At 38.1% G+C, this 11,948-nt stretch overlaps 1 protein-coding gene and 1 long non-coding RNA gene across 3 annotated transcripts; one reads left to right on the top strand and one right to left on the bottom strand.

The window, feature by feature from the left end:
* Positions 1–361: 361 nt before the first annotated feature.
* Positions 362–1,551, top strand: LOC117622659. Its single transcript, XR_004585015.1, has 3 exons — positions 362–486; positions 765–971; positions 1,330–1,551. It is a non-coding gene; the product is annotated as an uncharacterized LOC117622659 (long non-coding RNA).
* Positions 1,552–5,306: 3,755 nt separating this feature from the next.
* On the bottom strand, positions 5,307–11,480 carry LOC117621199 (phosphoenolpyruvate carboxylase 2). 2 transcript variants are annotated; one of them, XM_034351542.1, is made up of 11 exons: positions 11,290–11,480; positions 10,824–11,116; positions 9,899–10,290; positions 9,614–9,698; positions 8,941–9,163; positions 8,650–8,753; positions 8,440–8,527; positions 8,060–8,214; positions 6,831–7,829; positions 6,084–6,470; positions 5,307–5,773 (listed from the first exon to the last, which is right to left on the bottom strand). In XM_034351542.1, exons 2-11 carry the CDS (start codon positions 10,989–10,991, stop codon positions 5,474–5,476), a joined length of 2,901 nt encoding a protein of 966 aa, XP_034207433.1. In that variant the 5' UTR covers positions 10,992–11,116; positions 11,290–11,480; the 3' UTR covers positions 5,307–5,473. The 2 variants fall into 2 exon arrangements, with proteins under 2 accessions (XP_034207433.1, XP_034207432.1); XM_034351541.1 differs by having other exon boundaries at positions 10,824–11,480.
* Positions 11,481–11,948: the final 468 nt, after the last annotated feature.

Below are 11,948 nucleotides of genomic sequence, written 5' to 3'. Positions count from 1 at the left end.
CATGAGGAGTTCAATACGCAATTTGATGTTTTCTTTAACTTCATACACACATCCATCAAGATGTTGGGAAAATTCACTCTGAACAACAACTAGCTACCCTCCCTGATCTGCTATCAATTTATTGAAGCTTCAGGTGAAGATGCCTGCTAGCACCAGTATTACCTTATGTTGCTAGTGCTAACCAGGTTTAGGCTTCTTGTAAGCTTGCAACTTACAAATCTTTTTTGAAATCTTTCAACCTACACACTGCCTGTTGATCGAGTGAATTGTCCTTCCATATTTGTAAATATTACTTAAATAAATGGTGTTTCAGCTCAAAGCAGCTCCTTAAAAGGGACATAAAAAGCAAGATCTTACATATGCTGTTTTTAAAGAACAAAGAAGAATATCATTTAACGTTATGGACTTTTAATGCAGGGGAGCGATTGGGCAACCGAGGCTATTGGTTCCTGTTGTACTAGTCATGATCTTTAACAGGTGGAATGGGTAAGCATCTGCACTGGCATGTTCCTCTTGCCATGTACTGTACTCATCTTCTTTCTTTAATAGACACTTCCATTGGTGGTTTCTGCAAGTTTCTTTTAAATGCCTTCCCTATTTTTATTGGAAAATTTTTACAGTGAAATTGGTATCAAATAACCATTTGTGATTATGCTTTTATCTACAGTGGTTGTGCCTAATGCTTCTGTGGATATGGCTGAAGACAAGAAATTCAATAGCCATGACTCTTTTTCATTGACTAACAGTTTTGAGTTTGGGTGCAGGCTCGTCGTTCCACAATATGGATTTATGCAACTGGAATTGATACCAATGTTAGTGGGATTCTTCACATACAAGATTGCTACTTTTATCCAAGCTATAGAGGAAGCACTTCCTGTAGCTGAGAAAACAGACACAAGTTCAAGCTAAACCTTCCCATCTTCATAGATCAGCAGAATATCCCATTGATAGTTCCGATGCAGCTTTCAGAGGTTTGTTCTGCTCTCAATTGTTTCCAGCTGGTTAGCACGCTTTCACTCTTTTGGCTGAAATTGAGAAAACTATATGGCCAAACTTTCACCAACCTAACATTTTTCGAATATGAAACTATGCGATTTGAGTTTCGAATTACAAAGTTCGTGAATTTTGTATTATACTCGCAGATAATTGATAAATGTTAAGAAAGATGGCCAACTTTCCTCCAATAGAAACTAACTACATTGGAATTACTCTGGGTGGTGTGATCCCATATTTTCAAGTTACAACTTACGACTTGAAAATCCTTGAAAAATTATTGTGCATAGTTTCTATTTTTTATCTGTTTTTTCATTTAATTACCTGAATGTACAGATAAGCTGCTCGGAAGTGAAGACGTGTAGTGAATTGAACAGAACTGTATACTAGTTATTGATGTTAGTTGTCCTTTGTTCTGTATGAATGTTGTAAAACAAGGGAATTGAATATATTTGTCTATAATTTGCCTCATACCATTTGTAATATTTTCAGATAACTACATTTTTTTTTTTTTAAATTTATTGGAGGGGCAAGCATTGACCTCTTGTCAGCAAGCAATACATGTTCCAGTCAGAGCTAAAATCCTCAAGATTTGATTACTTCAACTGTTTCAGCATGAAAAACCTTTATTATTATTTTTTTTTTATAGAAGTAATATTCTATTTTAATATAATCAAATTTAGACTATGGGGAGGGGGATTCGAACTCGAGTGCAAAGTGGGAAAGCTAAGACCATGTATGCTGAAAAACTTTTATTTTGTTCTTGACTTTATCCAAATCTACAGGGACAATTAAATCCTGACAAAGGAAGAATTATACAGTTAAATTGGATGAGAGTTATTGACGCATGTCCAGTCCATTAGAATTTAGATAATGATTTTTCTCTCCACTGAAAGTCCAAGGATGGAAGCAAAAACATTTATCACAAGCTGGTAAGGAGACTTTGATAAAGGCTGTTCTGTTTGCTATCCCTTCTTACCCCATGTCGTGTTTCAAACTTCCAATTACTCTATGTCGCGAAATTGATTCACTTATTGCTAATTTCTGGTGGGGTAATAATTCAGTAGGGGGGAATAAAATTCATTGGAAGCGTTGGGAGCTGATGGGTTTATCTAAGGCAGCTGGAGGGATGGGGTTCAAAAACCTAGGTTATTTCAATGATGCTATGCTTGCTAGGCAAGCCTGGAGGATTATTTGCAACCCGGGGGCCTTATGGGTCCAAATTCTTAAAGGTTTATATTTTCCGAATTGCAGCTTTTTGGAGGCTCAAAAAGGAGGCCGTGCTTCGTGGGCTTGGTCAAGCATTCTAGTGGGACGGGATATCATTCTTTCTGGAGCTCATTGGCAGATTCTAAATGGATCTTCTACCTCAATTTGGGCAGATAAATGGATCCCAGGTATCCCAGGTGGTTATTTGCGACCTTGTCTCCCTGTTCCTGTGGATGCTCCTGTCAAGGTGTGTGAGTTAATTGATTGGAATCATGGAGTTTGGAATTTGTTACCCATTGCTCATCTTATCTCCCAACATGAGCTTCATGCTATTTCGGCTATTCCGATCGGGGAGTCTGTTTCTGGTGACCGGCTGGTTTGGCCATGGGTCAAGTCCGGCAACTTTACTGTGAAGTCGGGCTATAATTGGATTGTGAATCAAAACATCAGGTGTCCCTTGGCTCATGCTCAATCTTCACATACCATTTCTCTTGATACTTGGAAGATCATTTGGGAGTCCAAAACCCTTCCAAAAGTGAAACAGTTTCTTTGGCGAGCGGTCTCTAATATTCTCCCTTCCTTCTTAAATCTCTATAAGCGTAGGTTGTCCACTTCGCATTTATGTCCTATTTGTTTGGAGAGTCCTGAATCAATTGAACATATGCTGGTCCTTTGTCCTTGGACAGCTTGTGTTTGGTTTGGAAGTGCAATTGGCTATCGCGTGGATTTGCAAAATTTTACTTCTTTGGATAGATGGTTGGGCAGTCTCTTGAGAGGGGAGAGTATGTTTTCACCCAATTCTAGGTGGATTTTGTCGGTTGTTGCTTTCACTTGTTGGCATATTTGGAAGGCTCGATGTAAATTTGTTTACAATGATATCCCAATTGTGCCTGCGGCTACTAGATCTCATGCTTGTTTGGCTGTGTCGGAATTTTGGAATGTTACCAAGAAGCCAGTTCTTGGGTCTGTGGGTATGCCTATTCAGATTTCTTCTCCTCATCCTTCTCATTGGCTACCCCCCATTTCTTCTTATGTTAAGATTAATACTGATGGTTCTTGGAAGTCTGGTTCTGCTATGGCTGGAGTTGGAGTTATTATTCGGAAGATTGCTGGTTCTTGTATTGGGGGTCTTGCTGCTCAGGTGCGGGCCCAATCTCCACTTATGGCTGAAGTTTTGGCCCTGAAACATGGTCTTTTGAGAGCTAAAGAGTTGAATTTGGTTAATGTTGTGGTGGAATCTGATTCTCAAGTGGCTATTAATTCTGTTCTGGGGGATGTTTCTTCCTCTAATTGGGAGTTGTACCCCATCCTCAAGGATATTAGGTTTCTTAAAGCCTCTTTCACAAATCTGAATTGGGCTTGGGTGCCCCGTGAAGCGAACCGGTCTGCGGATGCCGTTGCCTCGCTTGCCAGGAAGGGGATGTGCTTGGAGTCGTGGCTTGTGCGACCTCCATCCTCTCTAGTTCATATTTTATCTCGGGATGGTCTTCCTTGCCCTGCCTTTTGTTGTGTGGCTTTTCGTTTGTTTTGTTCTTTTGGCTTTGTTTTTATTTCTTTAGTTTGGTGTGTTTGTTCTGTTTGTTTGGTTGGGTTTCTCCCCTTTGGGCCTTTGCCGGTTGGCTTTTATGATATCTTTGTTTAAAAGTTACGAGTTCCCTTCATGTACTTTGAATGTGCCAATTGATTTTATTTTTTATTTTTTATTTTATTTTTAGAATTAAGAAAAGATAACATAGGTAGTTATGTTCTATAAAAGTAGGATTTAATATCTGATTTTTTTTTTTTTTAAATTTTTTTTAATATGTACAAATATGAATTTACCAGATTATCCTCGTTTAATTTATAATATCAATCTTTAATGTTTGAATTAACCAAGGATACTTTCTGGTATTTTGAATGTTTCACCATGCCTTTTGCTTTATATATATAGATTTGTTCCTTCTCCTAAAACCTCAAAATATATCTATAATATATTTCATATATTTTTTTTAAATCTCTATCAAGTTTCTTCATAAAAAAAAATTGTATCAAAAATGAAAAAATTCACCAATTTGGTATGAAGATTTATCTCATATTAAAATAGTAATATTTTAGGCTTTTTATCACGAATGGTCCTTGAGGTTTGTGAAATTATCGCCTTTCACCCTTTTTTTTTTTTTTTGTGACATTAATGATCCTTAAGGTTATCCTACAAACATCAAAATGGTCCTTCCCTGAACTTCCAACAATTTTTCTATTAAAATGCTAACGTAGCACGTATATCAAACCACACATCCAATAGAATATAGGCTTAAACAAAAGGTATAATATTATATTAAAAAGAAAATTAAACTTTTTTAAAAAGATAAATATTAAAACTTTTATTAAAAACAAATGACCTGCCAGTTCTACCACCAGCCACCTCCCATCATCCCACCCAGCCAACCCCCACTTACCTTCCTCCAACTTACCCCCCGCGGATCCAGCCCACACCCACCTCCACCGCCGCTCTCCTCTCCAACACAGCCAAAATCCACCTCGCCCAGATTACCGCGAGTTGAGTCGAGTTGGCACTTTCATTTTCAACTTACCCAACTTCAGCAGAGATGAAAATTGGGCAGCAAATATTACCAAAAAGAAAGAAAAGAAAAAAGGGCAGCAACAGCACCTTTCAAGATGCCAAGATGGAGAATTCAAAATGCAAATTTCAAAACAAATGTCCAGAGAGAGAGAGGGGCGCCGGAAGGGAGGTGCTGCAGGGATGGGTGTGGGGTGTCAGGGCTCAAGAGGATGGGGTGGGGGTGGCGCTGGCTTTTGTGATTACTCTGTTTTTTTCTTTTCTCCATTTTAACGTGCAGGGTGTAACCTTAACAAAACCATTGGTGTCACAAAAAACTGTCAAGGACGGAAGGCAATAATTTTTCAAACCTCAGAACCATTCGTAATAAAAAGCATTAAATATTTTCCTTTTGAAAAACAAAAGGGGAATACAAATAACGAAAATTTGAACAGATGGAGAAGCACAAAAGTATGAGCATATGGTTTATATCATAACGGTATGTTCCCGGCTGCTGTTGCAAAAAGAAAACCTCAAGTAATAAATTTCCACAACATGAAAGCCATAGAGAAGGAAAATTCTGGTTCACACAAACCAAAACGCTATTTTTATTAAACTTATTACATAAGTTTTTATTCGATAGAGGTTTAGAGCACTTATAAGCAGAGAGCATCCATTTCGTACAATACTTCATACGTTCCAACATAAGTTACTGAAATACAAGATACCTAAACTTCAGCCGGTATTCTGCATTCCAGCAGCAATACCCTTCATGGTCAAAATAAGTGTGTCTTCTAGTCCAGGAGCATACTCGCTTGTTGGATTAAGCTTTACGAGCTCTGCCGCTGGCTTGCTTGTTGTTTCCATGTACTCCTTTGACAAGTGCGGCCTTACTTTAACATGGTAGTTCGGATCACGAATCTGCTTGAGTGTATAGGCTTGGCACACATTAAGTGTGGTGATGTAAGAGTCACGGAGGAGGAGTCTCTGCCTCAAATAAGGATCTCCTTCCAGAAGAGCCCTATGTCCAGCGACCTACAAAATTAACAGAAAATGATATTAGTTTCTTAAGATACCTGCATGTGCAGTCAAACTAATTATATTCGCTCAAAAAACTTTAAACTTGTAGAAATAAGTAATAAAACAACACCAATAGCACTTCAGAAATTTCTTCATAAAATTGATAATTTACATTTTTAAATTAACATTAGCCTCAGATATATGCTCTTATGGTTTTACAATCAAGTTAAGGAAAAAGTAAGAAGGTGGTTATGGACACAGATGTAGAGTAATTTAATTTGTCCTTTGCAAAAGTAAGTGTAAAGGGCTGCCTAAACTGCATTACCTGGAGGACGAGGCTCTTAGTTTCTTCATAGTTGGCCCTCAATCTCTCTCCAAATGACCATAGGTCTTCTGACACAAGCAGCTTGTCATACAGAGAGGCAATACCCGGGTCGCCCTTGGCAAACACCATCTCAATTAAATCAATCGACACTCTGAAGAAAGGCCACTGATTATACATCTCTCGAAGCATATGGAGATTTTTCGCATCCTTCTCAATAGCATGCTTAAATGCTGCCCCAAACCCAAGCCACACCGGTAAATGAAATCTTGTCTGGGTCCAAGCAAATATCCATGGGATTGCACGTAGTGATTCAATGCCTCCACTCGGCTTTCGTTTTGAAGGACGACTCCCAATGTTCATCCGGCCATACTCCATCTCTGGTGTTGCCTGCATTATCCAAGAGAAAATTATTACAGAACAATCTTCATCAGCCAATTCTGTCCTGATCGGATAGGTAGCTTTAAAACTAATAATGAACAAATTTGATGTTAAGGTAGGCAAAGCATGTAAGAGGAAGACAACAGAAGAATGATTCTTGAAACTCAATTTCGGGATTCAACACACTATCTGTCATAAAGGATTAAATTAGTAACTAACATACCATTGACCCAAAAGAGAAACTAATACATTGTTGCTAATGCATCAAGGGGGATTCATGTTATTGAAATGGTTAGTTTACACACACACACACACAAAGTACATATATATTGAAAGGACGATCACGTTGGATAGTAGTAGGATACTTACACGGCGAAAGTATTCAACAAAACGAGGTTCCTGGAAAACTATTGAACGGTATTCCTTTGTTGCAATGACAGCCATCTCATCCATTAGTGCACGCCATTCGGGCTTTGGTGAAACAGGAGGATGCATTCCGTGCTCAAGTGTAGCTGCTGTGAAACGCTGGAGTGTTCTAAAGCACAAGTGCTCCTCCCCAAATGATTGTTCAATAACTTCACCTTGAACTGTAACACGAAGTGAACCATGAATTGTGTCTGGTGGCTGAGACAATATAGCAAGATGGGTGGGCCCCCCTCCTCGTCCAACTGTTCCACCTCGACCATGAAACATTGTAAGCTTAACCGCATATTGTTTCGCAACCTTTATGAGCTCTTCTTGAGCCTTGTATAACTGCCATGCTGCAGATAGACGGCCAGCATCCTTTCCTGAATCTGAGTATCCTATCATGACTTCTTGCTTCCCATTGATCCTGTTTTTGTACCAATCTATTGAAAAGAGACGGCCCACGGCAGCAGGAGCAGCCTCAAGATCAGCAAGCTTCTCAAACAATGGGACAACCCTTAGTGGTTTCTTCACACCACATTCACGTTGCAAAAGCTCAACAGCAAGCACATCAGATGGTGCTGTTGCCATTGAGATAATATAAGCACCAAAATTGTCTGAGGGAAGTTCTGAAATGACATGGAATGTGTCCAGCACATCAGCAATTTCTTCAGTCTTGGGAACATCAGAACCAAAAAGGGGGCGCTTGCCACTAAGCTCAGACAAGAGCCATTCTTGTCTACGTTCCTCAGACCATTCTCGATAAGACCCAATCTCCAGGTGCCTTGTTATAGCATTGAGGACATCAGTGTGCCTGTCTGATTCTTGCCGTATGTCTAGTCTCACAAGAGAGAGCCCAAAAGTGGAAACTTGCCGTAAGAAATCAAGAAGGCTTCCATCAGCAATTGGCCGATCGCCACAAGAGCAGAGTGACCGATAACACAGTTCGAGTGGCTCCAGGAACTACAAGGGAATAAAAAGACAAAATCAGCTCTAATACGAAACATTGTTGCATGAGCATGAAAGATGGGGAACAATCAAACATGATTTCAATACTGAATGTCAATTGTAATTTATTCAAATACTACCCCAAGTTTAAAGCTGAACAAATCTTAAAATTGGGTAGACTTTGGCAATTAAGTTTGTTTTATAACTCTACAACCAAATACATAATGCTGGTGGTTAGGAGAGACCTGTTCAACATTTGTAAAGGTTGTTTCCTCAGGAATTTCAGAGATTCCATTGGCTAACAATTGGCGAGCACGTTCACGTGTACTGTATAGCTTGTCTCTTACATCACCAAGAATAACGCGATAAGGCTCATTTGGAGGAATTTGCTTCCAAAACTCTGCATCCGAAAAGCATAGTTAATAAATAAATCCATTGCACATTTGAATTTTAAAAAAGTCAAAAAAGTTAATAGAACTAAGAGAATTTTCAGCTAGTTTCGACGATTAGGCATGCCATTCCGCTAAAAGTTCAACTTAGTAAGCCAAAGATTTGAAGCTTTGCCAGCTATTGAAAAAGTTTCAAGCAAGGATGATAAAAACATGAAGTCATCTCTATTGCATACCTATATAGTGTTTCGCATCCTTCTTTGAAGACCTATGAAGTTCATGAGCACGAGAAAGAAGCTCATCATTGCAGCGCCACATAGATAACTGTGAAAAAAAATGGTAATAAGAAATACATTATGGAAAGAAAAAGAAAAAAAAGTATTCAAGTACTCTGAACAGAAGAATCATATAACAAATCTAAGTGGAAGTAATGATTCTTTTGACACCTCAAACATAAGATCCTCTATCTGGGAGAAGTACAAGTTAGCAGCCATCATTCTAGCCAATAAACATACATCCCGTGTAACTTCAGGAGTGACCCTGGGGTTTCCTGCAGTCCATATCAAGCAGATGTTAAGGTACAGAAGCAATAAAATCATTCTAAGGCATGATTTTAGAGTGAGTGTGGAGTGATGGGCCATTTAGATTATAAATAATAAAAAATAAAAAAAATAAAAAATAAGGCACTGTGTAAGGACAGAATAAACTCATCCAGTACTTGCATGAGATGAACATACCATCACGGTCCCCACCCATCCAAGAAGAAAATTGAATGAGAGGGGCATTGTAAGGAACACGTTCATTTATCCCTATGTTCTTCAAAGCAGTGTCAACACGACGTAAGAATTTCGGTACACCTTTCCAAATTGTCTCATGAAAGTAGCTCATTCCCGCTCTCATCTCATCTTGAGGGGTTGGAGGAGTCCTTCGGATTTCATCTGTACGAAATGCAGCTTGAATCTACATGAAAAGGGAAGTTAACTTATATCAATTTGAAACAAAAGCTTCTTTTGGTTATAAAATAAAAGCTTCTTATTATAGAGCAATTATTCTACACTAGAAGAAATTATTGGAGAAATCAAATTTGTGGAGGCAAGTGTTGGGGAAGCAATTTTCTGTCATGAGAGAGAGAGAGAGAGAGAGAGAGAGAGAGAGAGAGAGAGAGAGAGAGAGACAGACAGAGAGACAGACAGACAGACAGACAGACAGAGACAGAGACAGAGACAGAGAGAGATGTATATTGGCATCTGGGTGCAACTGCATTGGCAATTCCAACAACCTTAAGGAAAACATTAGCATAGTCCAGAGAAAATGAGTTTATAAATTTTAATTTGGCCAAGAACATAACAAAAATCTACAATGAGTGTACAAACATCAGTAAACAACATTCCATCATTGGTTTCCACATACCTCTCTTTGTAGAGCCTCATCGAGTTCCTGTTTATCATCAGGTGTAATGTCCTTAGCATACAACTGTGTCAAACAATTTCTTACCCTGAAATGGTCAATATTACAAAATGTCAGTACCAAAATAACATACCATCAATATAACATGTCTAATCCCACACAATTTTCTTTTAGCAGTCCAAAGGGATCTGGATAATAAACATATCCTCAGCAAGTTGCTTAACCAGTGGGCTTCTGCAATTTGTCTTCTTACATAAGAGAAATGAAAAAGGTAAGTGGAGAGTGGACCTTGCGTGCTTTTGAAGCAAGGATCTTCGAACAGACTGAGTAGGATGTGCTGTTAGGACCAAATCTACAGTCTGGTTCTTCAAGGCATCAAAAACTTCTTCCGGGGACTTCTTCAGGTCTCCCACAAGCCTCTTGAGAGTCTCTTCAATGTCTGACTCTGTAGTAGCTGAAGCCTCATCAGCGAAGTCTCCCTTCTTCAACTTGATCCTCCTTCGATAAGCAATCTGAACTTCCTCGGCCAAATTGGCCAAGTTAAGCATGTGAGAAAAGGACTTAGCAATGACAATCGAGTCCCCAGGATCCAAACTCGTTAGAACCTTCCCAAGTTCCTCCAACTTTTTAGGGTCCTGCTTTCTTTCATATTCTGCAGAAAGTTCATAACAATCTTGCACCTAGTCCAAATTAAATCACAACAGTCAATAAATTACTCGTTTATCATCACATAATCTCATGTAAGAAGTGCCCCAGTTATCTAAAATGCAGAACCTTTTGAATGAAATTTCATATGTTAAAATCTAAATCATTATTAAACCAAAACGCCATCAACACTACCAGCGCTAAAGGAGTGAACTTTTGAGTCTTCCAAAATGCAGCAGGACTAAACAGAAAGACGAATGAGAATTGAAAATTTAAACGAAAGAGCAAGTTGGTACACAAGATAGTTTCTTCCACAATTTTCTTTTAAGAATAAAAAAGAAAAAAGTCAAGATATTCCCAAACAAGCATTATAAAAACAAAGCGATAATATCAAGGTGAGAAACAAAAACATACATAATAACCAAGAAAAACGATGAAACTTCATCAAAACTAACATGGGTATCCATCAAATTCGCTTAACTATCAAACTTTAGCACACTAAGCTAAAAGTAGTCAAAGATTACTAACAAATAAATTGATTAATTTAAACAAAAAACAAACCCAATACCGTTTCTCTGAGACTCTCTCCATGTAAATCCTGAAGAATGTCAAGGAAGCGATCCAATAACAAAGCATCATACTCAATCAGTTTGTCATCCTCGGACACCTTCCCTGGTGCCAGCAGCCTCAGCTGTGCGTCAATTGAAGCCATCTTCTCCAAGTTCCTTGAAGCCATGGGCACCTTCTCTGTCTCTGTCTGTCTCTTTTCCTCTATCTCTCTCTGTCTCTGTCTCTCACTCGCTTGGTTTCTGGGTTGCTCTGCTCTGCCTCTTGACTTTTTAACCAACCCAGATATGCATGCTATTAATAATGAAAAAAAAGAAAAGTAAATCCGGAAGGAGAAAGGTGTAGAACAAAGTGAGTTTCAGAAGGACTATAAAACCAATTGAAGTAGAATTCAAACTCTATTAATAATAATAATAATAAATTATATATTGGGGAAAAAAAATAAAAAAGAAGAAAAAAGGAGGAACCAAAGCAAATCCCGTGAGACCCAGATGAAGAAAGAGCGGGTAGGTTGCAGGAAAACAGGTCGCTTGTGAATTACGATCTGAGCACGAGAAAGAAAGAAAGTAGAAGGAAGAAGAAGAAGAAAAGCAAAGTGCTTGGTTGAGAGTTCGATCACGGAAGGGTCAGCGAGTGAGTGTGTGATGCAAAGCAAGCAGGACTCATTTCTGTGTTGTTGGCCCTTTTATTTTATTTATTTATAGTCAGTGAACCAGTTTACTTTTACGAATCCGACAAGGATACCTGAAATTTAGTAATTTACATCAAACTGTGTATCCATTAATTTAGTTATTTTTATTTACATAATTATGGGGTTAAATATAATGTGTTTGAATGAGGAAATTTAAAGTACAAAGGGATTTATAAATGACGGAAATTGATGTTCCAGAATTTATAAAGTTTCTTATTTGGGTAATGGATTTAAAGTATATAATTTAACCTTTATTTGTACAATTATTTTTTTTTTAACTCAATCTCTCTTGAAATTTTAGAAATGACGACTTTTAGATAGAATTTAAAGTTGGGACTTATGACCTCTAAATTCTATATTTTTCCCCCACATAATTTCTAAATTTCTATATATTTTTTTATCCAAACAGGAGAATAAATTCATGCTAAATTTTGT

Source organism: Prunus dulcis, chromosome 3, assembly GCF_902201215.1.
Source record: "Prunus dulcis chromosome 3, ALMONDv2, whole genome shotgun sequence".
Classification (NCBI taxonomy): domain Eukaryota; kingdom Viridiplantae; phylum Streptophyta; class Magnoliopsida; order Rosales; family Rosaceae; genus Prunus; species Prunus dulcis.
This window is presented reverse-complemented; position numbering and strand designations above follow the sequence as displayed.

What these genes read in the sequence shown, in the direction of transcription:
- LOC117621199 (XM_034351541.1), bottom strand. Translation starts at nt 10,991, where the DNA reads ATGGCTTCAAGGAACTTGGAGAAGATGGCTTCAATTGACGCACAGCTG. An exon ending in TAGAGGATCTTATGTTTGAG is followed by an intron (nt 8,528 to 8,649) that starts GTGTCAAAAGAA and finishes TTTTTTTCACAG; the next exon opens with TTATCTATGTGGCGCTGCAA. An exon ending in TTGTTGAATACTTTCGCCGT is followed by an intron (nt 6,471 to 6,830) that starts GTAAGTATCCTA and finishes TGGATAATGCAG; the next exon opens with GCAACACCAGAGATGGAGTA.